The sequence below is a fragment of the Puma concolor genome, chromosome C1 (assembly GCF_028749965.1).
Source record: "Puma concolor isolate L17-30 chromosome C1, mPumCon1.1.hap2, whole genome shotgun sequence".
Lineage (NCBI taxonomy): Eukaryota > Metazoa > Chordata > Mammalia > Carnivora > Felidae > Puma > Puma concolor.
Window position 1 is genome coordinate 150,607,496 of NC_141674.1, and position 25,010 is coordinate 150,632,505.

The 25,010-nt window shown below is 40.2% G+C and overlaps 1 protein-coding gene across 3 annotated transcripts in view; it reads right to left on the reverse strand.

Annotated features, from left to right (window-relative positions):
• PLA2R1 (phospholipase A2 receptor 1) overlaps positions 1–25,010 on the reverse strand; it is a 125,493-nt gene that overhangs the window by 82,023 nt on the left and 18,460 nt on the right. For 2 of the 3 annotated variants that reach the window (XM_025912266.2, XM_086718713.1), the window contains exons 3-4: positions 22,358–22,531; positions 1,294–1,467 (exon numbers count right to left, since the gene is read on the reverse strand). In XM_025912266.2, coding sequence (XP_025768051.1) covers positions 1,294–1,467; positions 22,358–22,531 — 348 coding nt within the window. The remainder of the gene's footprint in view (positions 1–1,293; positions 1,468–22,357; positions 22,532–25,010) is intronic. The other variant, XM_086718712.1, reaches the window with a different exon arrangement.

Genomic DNA, 25,010 nt, shown 5'->3' on the forward strand with positions numbered 1-25,010 from the left:
AATAACTGCCTCCTGTATTTATTCAGTACTATTTTCCATAGACACTGTATATGCATGCATGCCTTTACATGTTTTGGGTTTTGTTTTGTTTTGTTTTTAGAAAAACATGATTGCTCCTGGATTATGGAATTATGGGATACTTTTCTATCTTTATACTTGAAATTTGAAAAATATTCTAGGGGTGCCTGGGTAGCTCAGTCAGTTAAGCATTCAGTCTTGATTTCAGCTCAGGTCATGATCCCAGGGTCATGACTCCACGCTAAATATGAAGCCTGCTTGGGATTCTCTTTCCCTCTGCCCCACTCATGCTCTCTCTCTCTCTCAAAAAAAAAAAAGTTATTCTAGAATAAACATGTACTACACGTGCAATAAAATTTGAAAAAAAGCATCAGAAACTTATGAGTGACTAATTTTGTGATATTTTCAAATGTTTCTAAAAATTTTTTAAAAGCTGTGTGTATACATCTACAAACATATTTAACCTATAAAGGAGAAGTAAGAGGAGAGTTTAGGTGATAGGTAAAACCCAAGATCCAGCCTTTTAGCATAACTCTTTGACATATTATTGTCTTATACTGTTAGTTAATATGTGTGTGCTTTTGCTTTTCCAACTAAATTTAAGTTCTTTGTCATGTAAGAGAAGGCCTATGTACCTGTGCATACTGACTGACAGGTGAGATTTTGTTTAATTAATAAAGGACTTAGGGGCGCTTGGGTGGCTCAGTCGGTTGAGTGTCTGACTTCAGCTCAGGTCATGATCTCACAGTCCATGGGTTCGAGCCCTGCGTCAGGCTCTGTGCTAACAGCTCAGAGCCTGGAGCCTGCTTTGGATTCTGTGTTTCCCTCTCTCTCTGCCCCTCCCCTGCTCATGCTATGCTTCTCTCTGTCTCAAAAATAAATAAAACATTAAAAAAATTGAAAAAATTAATAAAGGACTTATTCATTAATAGAAGCTGAATAGCTAAGATCTCCAGCAGAGCAGGAATCTGTACGTAAGTTTAGAAGTCTCCCAGATCCACTTTTAGAGCTGCAAATTCTCCGGGGTCCCTTTCTGGGGCCTCAATTCCTCTTCTCCAAGGGAGAGAAAATAAAGAATATATGCCCAGGTGCAAATGGAATGTCCCAGCAAACAGGTCACAATTCTGGGTGTGAGTCGGCACCATATTAATAAAAGAAAAAATATTTTTAAGGGACTTTTTATTTATTCAGAATATATTTTTGCATACCTGGACATAACTGTTAACAAATCATTTTAATTGCATTAATATCAGTGTGCATCATCCCCCTACTTACTCCTTATGAAGTTTTCTTCGTTCTCATCTGCAATACTTAGTAAAGCTCCTCCTTGCATCTGGCATGAAGAATGTGCCTCACTCCAGGAAAGAGAGGAAAGCAGGTTGAATTGGTAGCAAATGTGTGAATTGAGATCCTTCTCCCAGACAGCATCACAACCCACTTCTGCAGATGCTGAAAACAAAGTCCATTACAACATTAACTATAATCCTATTATATATAAACAACAAGGTATTTTTCTAAAATGAATTTGAATGGAATGATTCCAACTTCAACCTCTAAAACTTCAGTGCCTTATTGATTCTTCATTAGGTCTTTATGATGAAATATGCATTGTTATCCCACTGGCACTTCATGGTTCAACTCTTTCAAGATTTAAGGAAATTCAAGAAATTATCAATAAAGAAGGTCCAATCCCTTCTGGGAAAATAAGAGAAGGCATTTTTAAAAGGAGGAAATAGATGTGAAGTATTTGTGAAAATAACATCTGAGTTCCTTAAAAAGCAGTCATTTAGAGCTTTATACTGAAAGCATTTAAATGTTTATTTGAGACACATGCAAATGTTGTATCAAAAAGCCTTTTCCCCCAAATACCAAAATACTAGGTGGGATAAAAGAGATACAGAAATATGAGTCTGAAATGAACATAGTTTTTAAATGAACCCTGAGAACAGGAACACTGATACTCAATTTAAGATAAAATTCTTTCAGCCAAAAGGAAGAGAAGTAAAATCCACTTGTGAAACATTGCATAGTATGCTTAAAAGTAAATTTAATGAAGTGTGAAATGCGGATCTGAAATCTAAAGTTTATTGAAATAACAGAAAATAAAGACCTACTTTGGGTGATTTTGCTAAAATTTTAAATCAATCCCCAAGATGAACTACGCAGCCATAGTGATGACCTGAAATCAAATTCAGCCAAAGAATTTGAAGAAAATGTGGAAATGTAGAAAATGCAAAACATGTTACAGCATGAGTGTAACTGATGGACAGGCAATCTGCTAAAATCTAGAACATTATTTCCCAAAGTGTGATCCACAGAGTAATACAACTTCACAAGCTCTTTAAGAAGAGCTGGGACATAATGCATATATAAACTCCAAGTTCAAAATGTACGATAGCATAGAAAAGGCTCTGAGAAGGTCTGTAGTAAAGAAACAGCTCAATTTTAATTTGGTTATACCTCAAACTTACTTAACAATGAAATCTTTTTTGTTTGTTTCTTTTCTCCATAATACTTAGATGGTTCCCTTGGGAATGTGAAAATTTGTTTTCATGTCTGATTACAATGTGCTTTCCCCAGAACTGAGTTAGTTAAGTAGAAGTTATTAAACCACATATAACTCTAAAGCTGTCTATAGAGTTTTCTGACTGATACAATGAATTTATAGAAGGATCCATGATTGAAGGAGGGCAGAAGAGAAAGCTGTCATCAAGTAGGGGCAGAAGACAAAGCTATCATCAAGTAAAAATTAAGGAAAGGAGAAGAAAGGAAGGAGGAATATTTCAGTAATCATTCTTCTCTGGTGTCTGAAATTTCCCCATTGAGAATGGGTTTTTAGAGATTGTCTTCAGTTAGAATGTTAGATCATCCCTGAGATGAACAACACAGTAAGTGTTAATAGACATAATAATAGACATAAGCTCAGCCCTGTCCATCTGGTGTTCATCTCTCATGAGGCCATGAGAGAAGGGTAGGGGGTGGTGTCTACAGTTTCAATTTGCATAAAAATCATCTAGTAGCTTGTACAGAAAATGTAGGTTCCTTGTTCTCAGTCCCAGGGATTCTGAATTAGGTCTGAGGTGGGATTCAGGAACCTGCATTTTAAACATATTCCTGATTCTAATCCAGGTGGTTCACCACCAGCAAACACCAGTAAATATTGACTTGGAAGAAAAAAATTAAAGCACTTCCCAAGGAGTGCCTGCATGTCTGAGTAGCCCTTTACTACTAGAAGATAGTAGGATGTCAGAGGGGAGAGATGTAGGTAGAAGATACCAGAAGGGGAAATTGGGGGAGGATGTCAGGAAGAGAGATCTGGACATAGGGTACCTGCCTCTCATCTCCTGCCATATGGAAAGATTCGATAATAAATCCTAATTATAAGTCTTCAGGCCACAGCCATATCATGATATGTAAAGGTCTGAAGGACACTTCAATTGATCTCATTCCCATTTTTGCCAAGAGTTGGTCCTGCCCTTTCAATGGACATAGACTGAGCTGTGTAGACACAGCTTTTTGCAGTAACCTGCATCAGTTCCATACATTGCACAGTTGAGATGGAAGGCTTACAGGTGATCCTGTCTCTGCTGCAAATTACACAGCCCAGTTTTGTTAGATTGTCCTTGGTTTGGATTATCTGTGCCAATTCTTATGGTTAATCAAAAGGAAACTTCCAGTCACAAGTTTGCAACAGATGCCTATATTCTTCTAACAAGTAAGTTCATTTGTCATTGAATTTTTTTATGTTGATTTTTTTTTTGAGAGGGAGGAGGGGCAGAGAGAGAGGGGGACAGAGCATCTGAAACAGGCTCTGTGCTGACAGCAGAAAGCCCAATGTAGGGCTCAGACTCATGAACCTTGAACTCATGAACCAGGAGATCATGACCTGAAAGGAAACCAAAGTCGGATGCTTAATTGACTAAGCCACCCAGGTGTCCCTGACATTTGGTTTTAACTAAAATATTAAGAATTTGTACTTCTGTGCAGTCAGACACAAGTCTTCTCTCTTCTTCTCTAGGTAGACTGTGTGTCACTCCACGGATCTTATTTGAAGGTTGTATGATAACAAATGGGATGAAAGTGCTACCCTGGGCCTGGGCACTGGGATGTGCTGTCCTGATTTCCCTTCAGGATCGAAGGCCTTATTTCTGCAGCTGTCAGCAGACACATTCCAGTATTAATTAGACCTTTTTCAAGGACTGCCTTTGCAGAAGTCACTTTCCCCAATATCTCCTTTTCCAAAGGCGGCCTGCAAACTATGACTGGCCCGTGCAAGGCTATAGGTCCCTCCTCTCACCTCAACTGGGAGTAATTCCAGCCTGAGAACTTCTCATAGAGTCAGTCTAGGGGTCACCAGGCCTGCATCACAGTCCTGCACAATGCTACTTTCTTCCCTTGTTTTCCACATGTATTGATCCTGAGAACATTTCCCGAGAGACCTGCTGTTCATCTCTGCCTCAGACACTGCTTCCCAGGAACCCACTTGGCATAAGCTCCCATCTTGGCCTGGAGCATTAACATTTACTTATTCTTATTTTTCTTGCTTCTTCGTACATAGTCTCTCTTCCCAAGCCACTGAAAATCGCAAGATTGAAGGCTGGTGTCTCAGGTGCATTTAATTATTCTTGAAAAATTCTAAGGGCTGGAATCATATTGTTATTTTTCTTTGCATCTATGGTTGTCTTTATACTGTTTCTTCTGTCACTAAATTATGAGCTCCTTAAGGAAAGCAACTGTGTCCTATATATCTTTGTATCTCCTACTATTTGATGAAAGAGTACAAAATATTTTTGCACCATGTTATAAATAGGTGATTCTCCCCTTCCCCCAAGTATACCTCTCTTCTAATGAACTGAAGTCTATTCATGTCAACGCTGATTTTATTATGGATTTTGACTGGGATGCAGCCATTCCTTTCCTCTGTTAACATGGCTGTTTTTTCTTCCCTAAGGATACAGCCTTGCCATTGTCCCAAGTCAACTGTGTCTTGCCACTTTAAAAAATTTTTGAGTTCTTCAAAAAAATTAATTCTCATATTATTAGAGCAACTCCAAGCTATAAAGTTATTATTTTCTCTCTCTTTTGTCTTTATTATTATTATTATTTTAAAATATTTATTTACTTTTGAGAGAGAGAGTGCAAGCAGGGGAGGAGCACAGAGAGAGAGAGAGGGAGACACAGAATCCGAAGCAGGCTCCAGGCTCTGAGCTGTCAGCACAGAGCTCAACACAGGGCTCAAGCTCACAAACTGTGAGATCATGACCTGAGCTGAAGTCGGACACTCAACCAACTGAGCCACCCAGGCGCCCCTAGGCTTTCATTTACTCATCATATAGTTGGTGGATATCTGCTCTCTGCAAAGTGTTGGTAAATCTCATGTAAAAAGAATATCAGACCAAGTCAGGACCTCCTGCTGTACATTCCCAATGCCTTACAAGGCTTCTTGGTAGCCCTGATCACAACTGAAATTAAATGGTGTATTTAATTTTTCTCATTAGTTCTCTGTTTTTCCTGATAAAATGTAAGTATCAGGAAAGTAGGTACCATGTTCCATCTTTTTCATGCTATTTCCCAAGCATACCCATCTGCATTTAAAGGGAATTGGGTAGAGGAGAATATACTATCAAAGGAAGCTGAGAAATGGTGGCCACAAAAGAAAGAAGAGAGCTAGTAGATGTGGGTCCTGGAAGCCCGAGAAAAGAGATGGTGTGAATTTTGTTACATGTTGCTAAATCTTTTTTTTTTTTAATTTTTTTTTAAACGTTTATTTATTTTGGGGACAGAGAGAGACAGAGCACGAACAGGGGAGGGGCAGAGAGAGAGGGAGACACAGAATCGGAAGCAGGCTCCAGGCTCTGAGCCATCAGCCCAGAGCCAGATGCGGGGCTCGAACTCACGAACCGTGAGATCGTGACCTGACCTGAAGTTGGACGCTTAACCAACTGAGCCACCCAGGCGCCCCAGACATGTTGCTAAATCTTTAAGTTAAGGACTGAGTCCATAAGTGAGCATGGAGCACTGTTTCAACAGAGGAGCCCAATCATTTGCCTTCTTTATGCCTGCACCCAACAGGGGAGCACAGAAAAGTCATTCCGATCATTTGATTATCAACCACCCTCAATACTTCCTGGAAGTGCTGCTAGTTTTCTCTAGTAAGCTTGCTCTCCAGCAGCCTCATTTCACACTTTTTCTGTTGTCCAAACTTTTTGTTCCTTCTTCCCCTTCTTCAGAGAGAAAGTCTACAGCCACTGGACCAGTTTCTCCTCATCTTCTCCTATGACCTAATCAATCAAACTTCTTGGACCTGTACCACCCTCTCCCTCTTGAGAAATTGTCCTTACATCTATGCAAGGCCAGTCTGTCCATCTATGTTCTAGATCCTACTTCCTCTGTCTTCTGAGAGATCATATATACACAGTCAATTGCTTTCACTTTGCTGTATCTTCAACCTCTCTCTGTTAGATCATTTCCACATGTATTCAAAGATGGTCTAGTGTCTCTCATCCTCAAACAATAAGAAACAAAAATACTTCCTCCCTTGACCTCCCCATCCCAGTCATTGCCTTTTCTCCACCCCCATTAGTCAAATCCTTTTATACACACTCTATCTTCAATTACTCATCTCCCATTTACTCATTCAAAAAAAATAAGTTTTATTGAGATATACTTGACATGACATATAACTCATTTAAAGTATATAATTCAATGATTTCTAGTATATTCAAAGAATTGTGCAACCATCACCACAATTAGATTTAGAACATTTTCATCACTCAGGACCCATTAGTAGTCACTCTCCATTTCCCCCTCAATCCCTATATTTGTGGGATTTGTGTATAATTGTGGTCTTTTGTGACTGGCTTCTTTCAGTTAGCATACTGTTCCTAGGAGTTGTCTATGTTGTAGCATGTACCAGCACTTTACTTCTTTTTATTGCCCAAAAATATCCCACTGTATGGCTATATTACATGTTATTTATGCCTTGATCAGTTGATAGACATTTGGGTTGTTTCCATTTTTGGGCTTTTATGAATAATGCTGCTATGAGCATCTGTTTATAGATTATTGTATGGGTACATGTTTTTATTTCTCCTAGATACATACCTAGGAGTGGAATTGCAGGATCATGTAACTTGATGTTTAACCTTTTGAAGAACTGACAGACTGTTTTCCAAAGCAGCTGTACCCTTTTACAATTCTACCAGTGGCGGATGAGAGCTTCAGTTCTCTGTATCTTCATCAGCACTTGTTATCTGTCTTTCTGATTGTAGCCATCCTGCTGGTTGTAAAGTGGCATCTCATCGTGGCTACTGTTTGAATTTCCCTGATGGCTAAAGATGAGCATCTTTTCATGTGCTTATTGGCCATTTGTAAATCTTTTCTGGAGAAAAGTATATTCAGATACTTTACCCATTTTTGAATTGGCTTGTCTTTTGATTATTGAATTAATTAGAATTCTTTATATATTCTAGATATAAAGTCCCTTATCAGGTATATGATTTGCAAATATTTTCTTCCATTCCATGGGTTGTCTTCTCATGTTCTTGATACTGTCCTTTGAAGCACAATTTTTTTTTAATATTGATGAACTCCAATTTATCTATTTTTTTGTTCCCTGAATTCTGATGTCATATCTAAGAACGCATTGCCATATTCAAGAGCATGAAGCTATGTCCCTATATATTTTTCTAAGAGTTTCAGTTTTATCTTTTCCATTTAAGTCTTTGATCTATTTGGGGTTAATTTTTTTATAAGGTGAGAGAGAGATAGGAGTTCCATTTCATTCTTTTGAATGTGAATATCCAGTTTTCCTTACTATTTGCTGAAAGACTATTCTTTCCCCATTAAATTATCTTGGCATCTTTATCCAAAGTCAATGAACCATAAATGTGGACTTGCAATTTTATTCCAGTTTTTTAAAGTTTATTTATTTATGTTTTAGTAATCTTTACATCCAGCGTGGGACCCAGACTTACAACCCCAAGATCAAGAGTCGCATGCTCTTCCAAGTGATCCAGTCAGGCACTCCTAGTCAATTTTGACAGTACTACATTGTCTTGATTACTATACCTCTGCATAAGTTTTGAAATTGGGAAGTATAAGTCCTCCAACTTTGTTCTCTTTTTCATTTCATTTTGGCTCTCTTGGATTCTTTGAATTTCCATATGAATTTTAGGATAAATTTTTCACTTTTTACGAAGAAGTCAGCCAGAATTTTAAAGAGATTGAGGTAATAGTGCCTTAGCAATATTAAGTCTTTTGGTCCCATGAGCATGGAATATGTTTTCATTTTAGGTCATCTTGAACTTCTTTCAACTATATTTTGTAGTTTTAAGAGTATAAGTTTTTCACTTCTTTTGTTAAATGTTTCCCAAAGTATTTTATGTATTCTTTTGGATGCTATTATAAATGGAATTGATTTCTTTTTTTTTTTTTTTTTTTTAATTTTTTTTTCAATGTTTATTTATTTTTGGGACAGAGAGAGACAGAGCATGAACGGGGGAGGGGCAGAGAGAGAGGGAGACACAGAATCGGAAACAGGCTCCAGGCTCCGAGCCATCAGCCCAGAGCCTGACACGGGGCTCGAACTCACGGACCGCGAGATCGTGACCTGGCTGAAGTCGGACGCTTAACCGACTGCGCCACCCAGGCGCCCCTGGAATTGATTTCTTAATTTAATTTCTGGGTTGTTCAATGATACTGTACTGAAATACAATTGATTTTTGTATATTGATCTTGTATCCTATGAATGTGTTTATTACTTGTAATTGTTTTTTTTAATGGATTCGTTAGAATTTTATATGTACAAGATCATGTCATCTGCAAATAGAGATAGTTTTAATTCCTCTTTCCAATCTGGATGCCTTTTATTTCATTTTCTTGCCTACTTGCCCTGATTAGAACCTCCAGTACAATGTTGAATAGAGGTGGTGACAGTGGACATTCTCATCTAACTCCTGATCATATGAGGAAAGCATCCAGTATTTCACCATTAATTATGTTGTTTGTGGGTTTTTCATAGATGCTCCTATTAGGGTGAGGAAATTCCCTTCTGTTCTTGGTTTTTTAGTGTTTTTTTGTTTGTTTGTTTTAATTCCATGAAGGGATGTTAAATTTTGTCAAATATTTTTTTTCTGCATTCATTGAAATAATCATGTGGCTTTTGCCCTTTTTCCTATTGATATGGGTATTATATTAATGGTTTTCAGATTTTAAACCACTTTTGCATTCTTGGGATAAATCATGGTATACAATTCTTTTTGTATGTTGTTGAGTTCTGTTTGCCAGTATTTTGTTGAGGATTTATGCATCCACATTATGAGAAATATTGGTCTGTAGTTTTCTTTCATTATAATGCCTTTGTTTGGTTTCAATATCAAGGTAATACTGGCCTCACAGAATGAATTAGGAAGTGTTCTCTCCTCTTCTGTTTTTCCATTTACTCTCTAACCCACACAGTCTGGCCACTAAAGCACATCTTGTTAAGCCCATCAATGACCTCCATGTTGCCAAGTCCAGCAAACACTTAAGTTTCAGATCTTGTCAAATCAAGCCCGTCAGCCACATTTGGCAAGTTGAGCTTTCTCTCTTGGCAGATATACTTTCTTTTCTTGACTTTACATGCTTGGTTACACTTCTACCTCTTTGGCCGCCTAGTCTCAGTCTCCTTTGCTGGTTCATTCTTCTCTGGTCAAACTGAATGTTTAGGTCTTAAGACTTGGGCCTGAACCCCTTTCTTTCTATTCTACACATACTGTAGACTATCTAATCCATTACTACAACTCTCAGATATTTAGAGACCTTTACGTCTAACTGCCTAGTCCACATCTCACATGATTGACTGATACATAACAAGTTCCAGTCTGAATGCTTGATTGTCTCTTCCAAATCTGTATCTCCATTAACTTAGCTATGCATATCAGAAACCTGGGGTCTTAATTAACATCTCATTTTCTCCCTTATCTCCTTTAAGTCTCTCCTTACCAGTGAGGAGTCCCACCTCCTGGTTAAAAATCTGTATATGATTTTTCAGGCCTGACCATAGGCAATTACAAAGGTTTTACCTGGCAGACTTCATGGGGGAAGGATGCACTCCCACATCAGACTTGGTTCATAGCCAGTGCACTGAAGTCTCTGAAGGGAATTTTAGTCAAAGACTCAGGTCCCCTGGCCCATCATGCTCTTCACTTGTTTGCATTCCTAGCCCTGGAACCTTAATTTCTAGGCCTCTTTATCTGCGGCCTTGGGATGATACCCTCTTCATGTACCTCTGCTGAGGTTGGGGGTGGAGGAGGGGGAACTTTCTGAAGACACTTTTACTCACTCTGACTCTCACTCACTCCTTTTCCACTACTAGCTTTTCTCCCCCCCTTACCCTTGATCCCAGAGTCCACAAAACTGAGGAAGCTTTTGTTCAGGGCCCTCTGATCCTTTTGACCCTCAACCAGTGTGCCATTTCATAAGGAAAAATGGAACAAGAGGAGTTGGTGCTTCCTCACACTTTAGGCTCTTGCTTACATCTGACAGTAAGTGATGAAAGGCTTAACTCTTTCATTTTTGGCTTGTTGCTTGAATCAACTACTCAGGCACCTGACAGCTCAGCTCCTTCTCTCCAGCTCAGCTGTGTTCCTGACAATCACATCCTATTCAGTCTATCTCCAAATTAGATCTTCAATACATCTATTCTCCAATCCCCTTTCTGCTACCTAACCCAACTCACCACTATCCCTGGGTCAACTACTGATGTGGCCTTATAACTGATCTCCAGGATTTCTCTCTTACTCCCTTCTAAGCTATTTGCCATAAAGAAGTCAGAATGACCCTTAAAATTTTGTAAATCATTATCACATCACTGCTTAAGATCCTTTTATAGCTTCCATTTATGGTTAGAATTAGGTAACTCTTTACCCCTAGGACACCTTGAATTATCTTGCCTCTGCATGAGTTGACCTCTGCCAACCTCTCCAGAATGTCTTGTTCCTTTCTCCCTTACTCGCTGTGCTCTTGCCACATTGCCTTTCCTAGATAGTAGCAGTCACCTCTTTCCCTCCTCAAAGCCTTCAGACACATGGCTAGTGGCATGCTGGGAGTGATGGTGGGGAAGCAGTCACCCTCGACAGGTAACAGTATTTTATCACGGACGTTGTTTAGAATTGTCAGTGCATGTGCACGGTAAGTCAAAAGCAGATTAACCTGTAGTTGGTTTTATTATTTCTTTTCAGTTCTATTCAAACAATATATTCCCTTATTGCCAGTACACCCAGTGCTGACCAGGCCTATAGGCTTCTTTTCAGCTTGCCTCCTTGGTACACCGCTGCACCATGCACCTGTGAATGGATATCTCATCCCCTCACTTTCTATCTTGATAACGCTTACTCATCTCTTGGACTAGAGTTTAAATACAACATACTCAGGAATGCCTTCCTTGACTCACAAATTTAAATTAGATTTCTTACTGATAACAACATTTTGTTAAAGTAGTACTTATCAAAAATTGTAATTATATATTAATTTGGGTATCATTCTCGAATGCGAACTTCATTAGGCACTATGGCTTTCATCTTTCATGTTCATGGCTGTAATCTCAGCAGTGAGCTTGGCACATAGTAGGTGTTCAATACAAATTTGTGGGACTGAATGAATGAATGATTTGTGGAAGTGGAGATCAGGCATGCATTGTCATAGAAGTAAAGGAGAGACAGAGAAAATGAAAGCAAGGTGAAGAGGTATAGACAATTCTTTTGAACTGTCTGTTGGGGAGTGGTGAAAGACATGGGTGTTTTCAGGAGGCATAAGTGGGGATGAAGGTGTCCTACTATTTTTAAGATGTTATTTTAAGACATGAGCATGTTTGACTGCTAATGAAGAAGGATCCAGTAGAGTGGTGTGCATTGAAATTACTTAGAAGACTTGTTAAAACAGATTGCAGAGCTGCACTTCTAGGATTTCTGATATAGCTGTTTGGGGCTATGGCTGATAATTTGCATTTCTAGCAAGCCTGCAGGGAATGCTGATCCTGCCAGAATGGGGATCACACATTGAGAAACACTTAGATACAGGTTGGAGGAGGATGAATGTGGGGCTCTGGAGTCCAAGAGTGGGGGAGAATTTGCCTTAGGGTAGAAGGAGGAACACCATTGTACAGGATGGAAGAAAAAAGATGGGTGCAGACCCAAGTAGGTTTAAAGGTTAGGGACCAGGAAATTGTCAAAACTTCCCCTCTGATAGATCCTGTTTTCATTATGAGTAGGAATTGAGGTCATTTCAGGAGAATCAGGAAGGAGAATAGGGGGTAGGATAAGTTAGAGGAGGATAGAGAGGTTGGTAGTGTCACTGTGGTGAGCAAGTGAGCAGCATGACAAAAGACTATAGCATTGCAACCAGTGTTGAAGGCTTAGGTGAGGTTTGCAGTCATACATCCGTGTTAGTACCAATCTGCTCTGTTATACCATTGAAGTTAGTGGTAAAAAAAAAAAACTGTATCAGCTGAATAAGGTTCAAGGGCAATCCTCAGGCTATTTCAGAGGTTAGTATCTTAAAAATATCTCAAACTAACTAAACATGACTGTCCAGCTGTATAAAACACACAACTAAGAGGTACTTAGGATGGCAAAGAATTGCCTCTAAACAAACCCAGGGAGATTTCTATATATCTCCTTGTTCCTGAAAATTTATAGTGATAGGTATTTTATTGCATCTTTCACTGCCAGTGTGTTTGTATATGTAGTAATATTAAATTTAAATTTTGCTCACTTACAATCAACTTTTTTTTTAAAAAAGGAAGCATCATTTTACATTGAGATACTAAAAACTTCCATTAAGAAAGATGATATACAGAAGCACAAATCTTTATTCCACTCACTCCTCCCTATTCTATCCACTTGTTGCTCCTGTGGAAAGAGCCATCAGCTTGCTCAGATTTCACCCTCTGACACATCATTTTGAGTTATGTTGGCCACCAGGAACTAAAAGTAACAAGAAAGGAAGAAAACTGGAACTGTAATTTGGCACTTTACAAATATACATGCACTACTGGTTGTGGTAAAGGTCAGGAGAGCTGGAATCTAGCAGGCTGTGAAGCAGAAGCAGAAGCAGCTTCTGCACTATCGGAAGACTGGGGTGGCACAGGGGGTGAAAAGCCCCAAGCACCACTACACCCAGGCTTCCATCTGGGAAATAATAATTGCATAAGAGACAGAGGATGGTAAAGGGCTTTTCACAGAACCTCAAGAATACAGTGAAATACATGTTAATGCTGTTGGTGTTGGTTCAGGTACTTTTAATAAGGACATCTATGAGAGATAGAAATGGAAAGAGAAGACAATGCAAATGATAGGACATCTGACTCAAGAATCTAAGGAGCATAGGGATTATAAATACATCCACCTACATACAGATATTCAGATTCAGATAGAGAAGGTTAATGACTAAGCAGTTATTAAACAATGAAACACTTTCATGCTGGTTGGTGAACAGCTGCCATCCTGAGCTCCCTGAGGGCCCCTTGCTGTGCCAGTCTCTCCTGCATCTTTTCCTTCATCCCACCTCCTCACATTCCAGCAGCTGTGGGGTTAATACCAGCACTGGGCCTTTGGGATTCCTAACCTCCATGCTAAAGTCTCTACTTGGATTGGTCAATAGCACATAACATATTAGTGGTTAAATGTCTTAATATCACCTATGTATATGGATCTATGTGGCACAGGATTATCTGCATGCTATGAATTGTCTGATGAAGAATTATCTGCAACAGGATCATTTGGGGTACTTGTCAAAAATGCAGATGCTTACTTCTTGACATGTCTCTGGAGGCAAGGAAAATAAAAGTGAAAGTGAACTATTGGGACCTCATCAAGATAAAAAGCTTCTGCACAGCAAAGGAAAGAATCAACAAAGCTAAAAGGCAACCAATGGAATGGAAGATGATACTTGCAAATGACATACTGGATAAAGGGTTAGTATTTAAAATTTATAAAGAACTTACCAAACTCAACACCCAAAAAACAAATAACCCAGTGAAGAAACTAGCAGAAGACATGAATAGAGACTTTTCCAAAGAAAATATCCAGATGACTAACAGACACATGAAAAGATGCTCAACATCACTCATCATCAGGGAAATACAAATCAAAACCACAATGAGATACCACCTCACACCTGTCAGAATGGCTAAAATGGTCTATTCAGGAAACAACAAATCTTGGCAAAGATGTGGAGAAAGGGGAACCCTTTTGCACTGTTGGTGGGAATGCAAACTGGTGCAGCCACTCTGGAAAACAGTATGGAGATTCCTCAAAAGATTAAAAATAGAACTACCCTAGGATCCAGCAATTGCACTACTAGGAATTTATCTAAAGGATACAAAAATGCTGATTCGAAGGGGCACATGCACCCCGATGTTTATAGCAGCAGTATCAACAATAGCCAAATTATGGAAAGAGCCCAAATGTCCATTGACTAATGAATGGATAAAGAAGATATGGTATGAGCTTGGAGGAAGATGGCGGCGTAGGAGGACGCTGGGCTCACCGCGCGTCCTGCTGATCACTTAGATTCCACCTACACCTGCCTAAATAACCCAGAAAACCACCAGAGGATTACCAGAACGGAGTCGCCGGAGCCAAGCGCAGACGAGAGGCCCACGGAAGAGGGTAGGAAGGGCGGCGAGGCGGTGCGCGCTCCACGGACTGGCGGGAGGGAGCCGGGGCGGAGGGGCGGCTCGCCGGCCAAGCAGAGCCCCCGAGTCTGGCTTGCAAAAAGCGGAGGGGCCTGACGGACTGTGTTCCGACAGCAAGCGCGACTTAGCGGCTGGGAGGTCATAAGTTAACAGCTCTGCTCAGAAAGCGGGAAGGCTGGAGGACAAAGGGAAGGAGAGCTGCTGAGCCCCCGGACGACAGAGCTCAGTTTGGTGGGGAACAAAGGCGCTCGCCAGCGCCATCTTCGCCGCCCATCCCCCAGCCAAAATCCCAAAGAGAACCAGTTCCTGCCAGGGAACTTGCTCGCTCCGCGCAAACACCCAACTCTGCGCTTCTGCGGAGCCAAACCTCCGGCAGCGGATCTGACTCCCTCCTGCTGCCACAGGGCCCCTCCTGAAGTGGATCACCTAAGGAGAAGCAAGCTAAGCCTGCCCCTCCTGCCCCTGTGCACCTTGCCTACCCACCCCAGCTAAGACGCCAGATCCCCAGCATCACAAGCCTGGCAGTGTGCAAGTAGCCCAGACAGACCACCCCACCCCACAGTGAATCCCGCCCCTAGGAGAGGGGAAGAGAAGGCACGCACCAGTCTGACTGTGGCCCCAGCGGTGGGCTGGGAGCAGACATCAGGTCTGACTGCGGCTCCGCCCACCAACTCCAGTTATACACCACAGCACAGGGGAAGTGCCCTGCAGGTCCTCACCACGCCAGGGACTATCCAAAATGACCAAGCGGAAGAATTCCCCTCAGAAGAATCTCCAGGAAATAACAACAGCTAATGAGCTGATCAAAAAGGACTTAAATAATATAACAGAAAGTGAATTTAGAATAATAGTCATAAAATTAATCGCTGGGCTTGAAAACAGTATAGCGGACAGCAGAGAATCTCTTGCTACAGAGATCAAGGGACTAAGGAACAGTCACGAGGAGCTGAAAAACGCTTTAAACGAAATGCATAACAAAATGGAAACCACCACGGCTCGGATTGAAGAGGCAGAGGAGAGAATAGGTGAACTAGAAGATAAAGTTATGGAAAAAGAGGAAGCTGAGAAAAAGAGGGATAAAAAAATCCAGGAATATGAGGGGAAAATTAGAGAACTAAGTGATACACTAAAAAGAAATAATATACGCATCATTGGTATCCCAGAGGAGGAAGAGAGAGGGAAAGGTGCTGAAGGGGTACTTGAAGAAATAATAGCTGAGAACTTCCCTGAACTAGGGAAGGAAAAAGGCATTGAAATCCAAGAGGCACAGAGAACTCCCTTCAGACGTAACTTGAATCGATCTTCTGCACGACATATCATAGTGAAACTGGCAAAATACAAGGATAAAGAGAAAATTCTGAAAGCAGCAAGGGGTAAACGTGCCCTCACATATAAAGGGAGACCTATAAGACTCGTGACTGATCTCTCTTTTGAAACTTGGCAGGCCAGAAAGAATTGGCACGAGATTTTCAGTGTGCTAGACAGAAAAAATATGCAGCCGAGAATCCTTTATCCAGCAAGTCTGTCATTTAGAATCGAAGGAGAGATAAAGGTCTTCCCAAACAAACAAAAACTGAAGGAATTTGTCACCACTAAACCAGCCCTACAAGACATCCTAAGGGGGACCCTGTGAGACAAAGTACCAGAGACATCACTACAAGCATAAAACATACAGACATCACAATGACTCTAAACCCATATCTTTCTATAATAACACTGAATGTAAATGGACTAAATGCGCCAACCAAAAGACATAGGGTATCAGAATGGATAAAAAAACAAGACCCATCTATTTGCTGTCTACAAGAGACTCATTTTAGACCTGAGGACACCTTTAGATTGAGAGTGAGGGGATGGAGAACTATTTATCATGCTACTGGAAGCCAAAAGAAAGCTGGAGTAGCCATACTTATATCAGACAAACTAGACTTTAAATTAAAGGCTGTAACAAGAGATGAAGAAGGACATTATATAATAGTGACAGGGTCTATCCATCAGGAAGAGCTAACAATTATAAATGTCTATGCGCCGAATACCGGAGCGCCCAAATATATAAAACAATTACTCATAAACACAAGCAACCTTATTGATAAGAATGTGGTAATTGCAGGGGACTTTAACACCCCACTTACAGAAATGGATAGATCATCTAGACACACGATCAATAAAGAAACAAGGGCCCTGAATGAGACATTGGATCAGATGGACTTGACAGATATATTTAGAACTCTGCATCCCAAAGCAACAGAATATACTTTCTTCTCGAGTGCACATGGAACATTCTCCAAGATAGATCATATACTGGGTCACAAAACAGCCCTTCATAAGTTTACAAGAATTGAAATCATACCATGCATACTTTCAGACCACAACGCTATGAAGCTTGAAATCAACCACAGAAAAAAGTCTGGAAAACCTCCAAAAGCATGGAGGTTAAAGAACACCCTACTCACGAATGAGTGGGTCAACCAGGCAATTAGAGAAGAAATTAAAAAATATATGGAAACAAACGAAAATGAAAATACAACAATCCAAACGCTTTGGGACGCAGCAAAGGCAGTCCTGAGAGGAAAATACATTGCAATCCAGGCCTATCTCCAGAAACAAGAAAAATCCCAAATACAAAATCTAACAGCACACCTAAAGGAACTAGAAGCAGAACAGCAAAGGCAGCCTAAACCCAGCAGAAGAAGAGAAATAATAAAGATCAGAGCAGAAATAAACAATATAGAATCTAAAAAAAACTGTAGAGCAGATCAATGAAACCAAGAGTTGGTTTTTTGAAAAAATAAACAAAATTGACAAACCTCTAGCCAGGCTTCTCAAAAAGAAAAGGGAGATGACCCAAATAGATAAAATCATGAATGAAAATGGAATGATTACAACCAATCCCTCAGAGATACAAACAATTATCAGGGAATACTATGAAAAATTATATGCCAACAAATTGGACAACCTGGAAGAAATGGACAAATTCCTGAACACCCACACTCTTCCAAAACTCAATCAGGAGGAAATAGAAAGCTTGAACAGACCCATAACCAGCGAAGAAATTGAATCGGTTATCAAAAATCTCCCAACAAATAAGAGTCCAGGACCAGATGGCTTCCCAGGGGAGTTCTACCAGACATTTAAAGCAGAGATAATACCTATCCTTCTCAAGCTATTCCAAGAAATAGAAAGGGAAGGAAAACTTCCAGACTCATTCTATGAAGCCAGTATTACTTTGATTCCTAAACCAGACAGAGACCCAGTAAAAAAAGAGAACTACAGGCCAATATCCCTGATGAATATGGATGCCAAAATTCTCAATAAGATACTAGCAAATCGAATTCAACGGCATATAAAAAGAATTATTCACCATGATCAAGTGGGATTCATTCCTGGGATGCAGGGCTGGTTCAACATTCGCAAATCAATCAACGTGATACATCACATTAACAAAAAAAAAGAGAAGAACCATATGATCCTGTCAATCGATGCAGAAAAGGCCTTTGACAAAATCCAGCACCCTTTCTTAATAAAAACTCTTGAGAAAGTCGGGATAGAAGGAACATACTTAAAGATCATAAAAGCCATTTATGAAAAGCCCACAGCTAACATCATCCTCAACGGGGAAAAACTGAGAGCTTTTTCCCTGAGATCAGGAACACGACAGGGATGCCCACTCTCACCGCTGTTGTTTAACATAGTGCTGGAAGTTCTAGCATCAGCAATCAGACAACAGAAGGAAATCAAAGGCGTCAAAATTGGCAAAGATGAAGTCAAGCTTTCGCTCTTTGCAGATGACATGATATTATACATGGAAAATCCGATAGACTCCACCAAAAGTCTGCTAGAACTGATACATGAATTCAGCAAAGTTGCAGGATACAAAATCAATGTACAGAAATCAGTTGCATTCTTATACACTAACAATGAAGCAACAGAAAGACAAATAAAGAAACTGATCCCATTCACAATTGCACCAAGAAGCATAAAATACCTAGGAATCAATCTAACCAAAGATGTAAAGGATCTGTATGCTGAAAACTATAGAAAGCTTATGAAGGTAATTGAAGAAGATTTAAAGAAATGGAAAGACATTCCCTGCTCATGGATTGGAAGAATAAATATTGTCAAAATGTCAATACTACCCAAAGCTATCTACACATTCAATGCAATCCCAATCAAAATTGCACCAGCATTCTTCTCGAAACTAGAACAAGCAATCCTCAAATTCATATGGAACCACAAAAGGCCCCGAATAGCCAAAGTAATTTTGAAGAAGAAGACCAAAGCAGGAGGCATCACAATCCCAGACTTTAGCCTCTACTACAAAGCTGTCATCATCAAGACAGCATGGTATTGGCACCAAAACAGACACATAGACCAATGGAATAGAATAGAAACCCCAGAACTAGACCCACAAACGTACGGCCAACTCATCTTTGACAAAGCAGGAAAGAACATCCAATGGAAAAAAGACAGTCTCTTTAACAAATGGTGCTGGGAGAACTGGACAGCAACATGCAGAAGGTTGAAACTAGACCACTTTCTCACACCATTCACAAAAATAAACTCAAAATGGATAAAGGACCTGAATGTGAGACAGGAAACCATCAAAACCTTAGAGGAGAAAGCAGGAAAAGACCTCTCTGACCTCAGCCGTAGCAATCTCTTACTCGACACATCCCCAAAGGCAAGGGAATTAAAAGCAAAAGTGAATTCCTGGGACCTTATGAAGATAAAAAGCTTCTGCACAGCAAAGGAAACAACCAACAAAACTAAAAGGCAACCAACGGAATGGGAAAAGATATTTGCAAATGACATATCGGACAAAGGGCTAGTATCCAAAATCTATAAAGAGCTCACCAAACTCCACACCCGAAAAGCAAATAACCCAGTGAAGAAATGGGCAGAAAACATGAATAGACACTTCTCTAAAGAAGACATCCGGATGGCCAACAGGCACATGAAAAGATGTTCAGCGTCGCTCCTTATCAGGGAAATACAAATCAAAACCACACTCAGATATCACCTCACGCCAGTCAGAGTGGCCAAAATGAACAAATCAGGAGACTATAGATGCTGGAGAGGATGTGGAGAAACGGGAACCCTCTTGCACTGTTGGTGGGAATGCAAATTGGTTCAGCCGCTCTGGAAAGCAGTGTGGAGGTTCCTCAGAAAATTAAAAATAGACCTACCCTATGACCCAGCAATAGCACTGCTAGGAATTTATCCAAGGGACACAGGAGTACTGATGCATAGGGGCACTTGTACCCCAATGTTCATAGCAGCACTCTCAACAATAGCCAAATTATGGAAAGAGCCTAAATGTCCATCAACTGATGAATGGATAAAGAAATTGTGGTTTATATACACAATGGAGTACTACGTGGCAATGAGAAAAAATGAAATATGGCCTTTTGTAGCAACGTGGATGGAACTGGAGAGTGTGATGCTAAGTGAAATAAGCCATACAGAGAAAGACAGATACCATATGGTTTCACTCTTATGTGGATCCTGAGAAACTTAAGAGAAACCCATGGGGGAGGGGAACAAAAAAAAAAAAAAAAAAGAGGTTAGAGTGGTAGAGAGCCAAAGCATAAGAGACTGTTGAGAACTGAGAACAAACTAAGGGTTGATGGGGGGTGGGAGGGAGGAGAGGGTGGGTGATGGGTACTGAGGAGGGCACCTTTTGGGATGAGCACTGGGTGTTGTATGGAAACCAATTTGACAATAAATTTCATATATAAATAAAAAAAAATAAAATAAAAAAAAAAAAAAAATAAAGCAAAAAAAAAAAAAAAAAAAAAAAAAAGAAGATATGGTATTTATATACAATAGAATACTACTCGGTGATGAAAAAGAATGAAATCTTGCCATTTGCAACAGTGTGGATGGAACTAGAGAGTATTATGCTAAGTGAAATAAGTCAGTCAGAGAAAGACAGATGTCATATGGTTTCACTGATATGTGGAATTTAAAACACACAACAGATGAACATAGGGGAAGGGAATGAAAAATATGATAAAAACAGAGAAGGAAGCAAACCATAAGAGACTCTTAAATACAGAGAACAAACTGAGGGTTGCTGGAGGGGAGGTGGACAGGGGGATGGGCTAAATGCATGATGGGCATTAAGGAGGGCAGTTGTTGGGATGAGCACTGAGTGCCACATGTAGGAGATGAATCACTGGGTTCTACTCCTGAAGCCAAGACTACATGGTATGTTAACTAGCTTGAGTTTAAATTTAAAAAATGCAGATCCTTGGATCCCAGACACTGGACTCACTGCATCTCTGAGAGAGGGGCCAGGATATGTATTTGTACCTATGCCATAGGTGATTTTAGAATATCATATCAAATATAGTCTTGCATTTTCCAGCATAGAGCAAATCTGTACTGTATTACATCTAGAAGCCAAGTTCTTTGAAGGCAGGGTCCTAAGTCCTAACACTCTTGGTATTCACTGCTATGCCTGGCTTAGTGCTGTTGACAGACAATAAAGAGAAGGGGTCATTGATTCAGAAGTGCATACTGAAAAGATAAGTTATCTTTGATGATGATACATGTTGATGGTGATGGCTAATCATGGTGAGTGCTTACCATGTGCCAGATAGTATAATTGCCTTAGATGCATCATCTAATTGGATCTCAATAACTCTAAAAGGTACTGTTATGATCTCCACTTTATGGTGAAGAAACTGAGACTCAAGATCTCATCGTTGAAAAGGAAAAGGACCCCAGTCTTGGTCTGTCTGACTTCAAAGCCTACATTTTCTTTTATTCACTAAACCATACTGGTTCTTAGATTACAAAACAATTCTACAGATAACTTATAAATCACAGTCTTTGGAATTCATCTCTTCGATGTGCTTTTGCTTCAAATTTATTTGTTGCATTTTGTTAAATATATGAAGGAGAGGGGCAAGAAGATGAGATAGTAGGAGCAATACTCTGACTTGCAGGAACCAAGGTGAAGGACATTGAATATAGAAAGTAAAAGGTATATATAAATATTCTTCAGTATTTAGGAGCTATTGGAAAACTTTTAGCTAAATAAAAATAAAATAAGTACTAAATGAGAAAAAAGTTGGAACATTGCAGCTGTCAGATTTTGAAGTTCTAGCTAGAAATTGAGTAATAAGGAGAGGGAATCAAGATGAGAACTCATTGTTGAGAAATAATGAGGGCAACAGCGATTTTAGAAAGGTCATCAAGGAGCTAGCTGATGCCTGGACTTGACAATGGGCAAGACAAGCAGTCTGGACATGGAGAAATTAAGGCAGCTTATAAGAGGGCGGTGGACTGAAAGTAGATATAAAGAATGAGTTTTATGCACATTTAGGTTTGTTTTGACGTATTCTGCCCGGAAGCTGGGATTAATGAGCATACGGAGTGTTATAATTTCATTCTGGTTAAAGCATCCTTATGCACTGAGCTTAGTGAAGAAAGGCTAATTAACATCTTTTGAACACAGGAGGGAAAAAAGAGTATACATCAGAATTGTCTTTTCAAGGCAAAACAAACACAAAATCAAAATCTGGATAAATGGAATCAGAGTGCTTATTCAAACTTCAATATTTCAATCCTGGTGCTTGTCTTTAGATACAGATAACTTTCTAATCATGCTTGATTCATTCATGACATATGGAGAAGCCTAGATTTTGTTCTTACTGGGATCTGGGCAAAATCCCCACTTCTCATCTCTTTCATATCGGCTTGTTGTGGCACACCACAGTAAGTTGTCTTCCCGCCCTTCCCGGGTGCATTCATGATGCCACTGATGGTTATACTGGAAGGGAAACATGCACGGTGTTCCATGGGCATTCCCTTTGATTGTATACAAATCTAGGAGAAAGATAAAGACAAAGTCAAATAAGTATTACGTCAGTTTTATCTTTGGAAACTGTCATATGGTGAATACACTTTTTTATCGACTGAAAACTTACAATGGGTGAGGCCCTTCCTATATCACTGAGAACACTCAGGACCTGCTGTCTAGTGTATGTAAAAGTACAAGGGTTCAGAGAGCATGCTGATAAGTGGCTTGTTTACATAATTATCTACTTGTTTATTTACTGTGGTGCCCCTGCGACAGTAGCACACGTATTAATGGATGAGAAAGAAAATTAAATGGAGATTTACTTCTTAACTTAAGAAAAATGTTTATTTTGAGAGAGAGCCAGCGAGAGAGCACATGAGCTAGAGAGGGGCAGGGAGAGAATCCCAAGCAGGCTCAACACTCAGCGCAGAGCCCGACCTGGGGCTCAATCCCACAATAATGAGATCATGACCTGACCCAAAATCAATAGTCAGATGCTCAATCGACTGAGCCGCCCTGAGTTTTACTTTACAATACCTTCCACTCCCCAAATACATCAGAGATCAGCATCTGAACCTCAGGAGTTTTATAGGCATCTATTACTTTTTTTCATTCAATAGATATTTATTGAGCATTTAATGTGCCCAGCGCTGGGGATGTACTAATGAGAAAACCTGTAGATGTTCCCTTTCATATGAAGCTTCTGTTCTACTGGGGAGAGACAAAGAGAAAGCAAATACACAAGTAAACACATAATTTCAGGTAGCAGTAAGTGTCATGAAGAAAAACAAAGCACGGTAGGAAGACAGAATGACTGTGTGTGTGTTTGAAGGGTGGAGGGGCCCTATTTTGGATAGGGTTGTGAGTGAAGACCTCTCTGAGTAAGAACTGGGGGAGATGAGGGTGCAGGTCTTTGCAGAAGAGTTGTTCTGGTGGGAGGAACAGCAGATACAAAGGGCCTGTAACGAGAACATGTGTGGGGCGAATGGAAAGAGCAAGGAGGTGCAAGAGGAAGTGCAACTGGGGAAGTACTGGAGTGTCAGCTCACAAATGGCCAGCTCTGCCACATTATGGATTTTGGCCTTTACCCTGAGGGTAGTGGGAAGTCACCAAGTGAGTTTTGAATGGGAAAATGACATGATCAGATTTCCATTTTTAAAGACTAACTCAGGGTGCAGGGTAGCAAACAGAACCTACATGGCAAGAAGGGAAAATGGGATGACTAGCTAGGAGACCTCTATCATAGTCAAGGAGAGAGGAGTGTGAAGAGGTGGCCTGTTGGCTGCCTTCTCAGAGTATTACAATAATCGGGCATCCTTGGCCTTAAGCATGACTCAGCAGGAGCTTTCAATGGTGAGGGGGATAAGGACTGCCTTCGATTAAGTTAACAGGTCCTGGAGTGGAAGGGCTAGCTGTGGAGATTCCCACTCCTTCCCCACAATTGGCAGGGGCTAGACCAAGAGCACCCCACATCGTTGGCCCTAGAAGTTTGGGGTGTTGAGGAATTACAGGTGTTTCAGGACACATCCCCTTGTTTCAGTCCTCTGAATTCTGCTCAGTCTTCACTTGAGTGCATAGGAATGTGAGTATCTGCCTAAAAAATTAACACAAAGCAAAATATTAAGTTCTTCCTTAGGACTGTAGACTATTCAGAGTGCTGGCATGCAGTACTTGCTTATCGTAGTGAGTCCTGCTAATAGCCTGCTCTTGGCTCTGTCTCTCTTTATTCTTTTCTTGTAGGTACAGGAGAAAGTCCTGCTTTGGATCGTAGGAGTTCCTTGCTCTCCTTCCTAGAGTTGGGGCATCCTTGGCCTTAAGCATGACTCAACAGGATATGCTCTTGTTAAGGCATAATTCTACAGAGCACCATGAGGTCAGGAGCCAAATCTGTCTTGTTGGCTTTTATAAATTAAATGCCCAGCCCTACACCCGAGAAACAGTCACTGCTCAATAAATATGTGATGGATGGATGAATGAATGAGGAAAGCTACAGAACAGAATCTAAGAGACAGGTTTGCAGTTTCAGAATTTATGCCATTTTATTTATTTATTTATTTATTTATTTATTTATTTATTTATTTATTTATTTATTTATTTATTTATTTATTTTTTGCTGCTTAACATGTCAAGTATTATAGAGCTACGGAGGATGAAAGCCCCCACTCCTGAAACCATTCTTCCCACCGCTTGACACTTGCCAATTGTTCCTGACAGTCGTGTGTGGTTTATCTTTCAATGCCTTGTACATGACCATCACATGGATGCCAGGCAGGCATGAGGAGGCATTGAGGTGCTCTGTAGACATGCTCATACCTGGGGCTGAGTTTGTACAATAATAGAAACCGTGGCAGGAGAGGTTCTTCTATTCATCCTGACAAGTCTTTACTTCACAGACTTTATCTTCCACCTTTATTTTCTCTTTGTCTCCTATACTTCTGTTCTTTCGTCCCCTTTCCATTGAGTTATTTAAGTGTTTTCTCCTCTAAAACCTTTAAATTCTGAGTT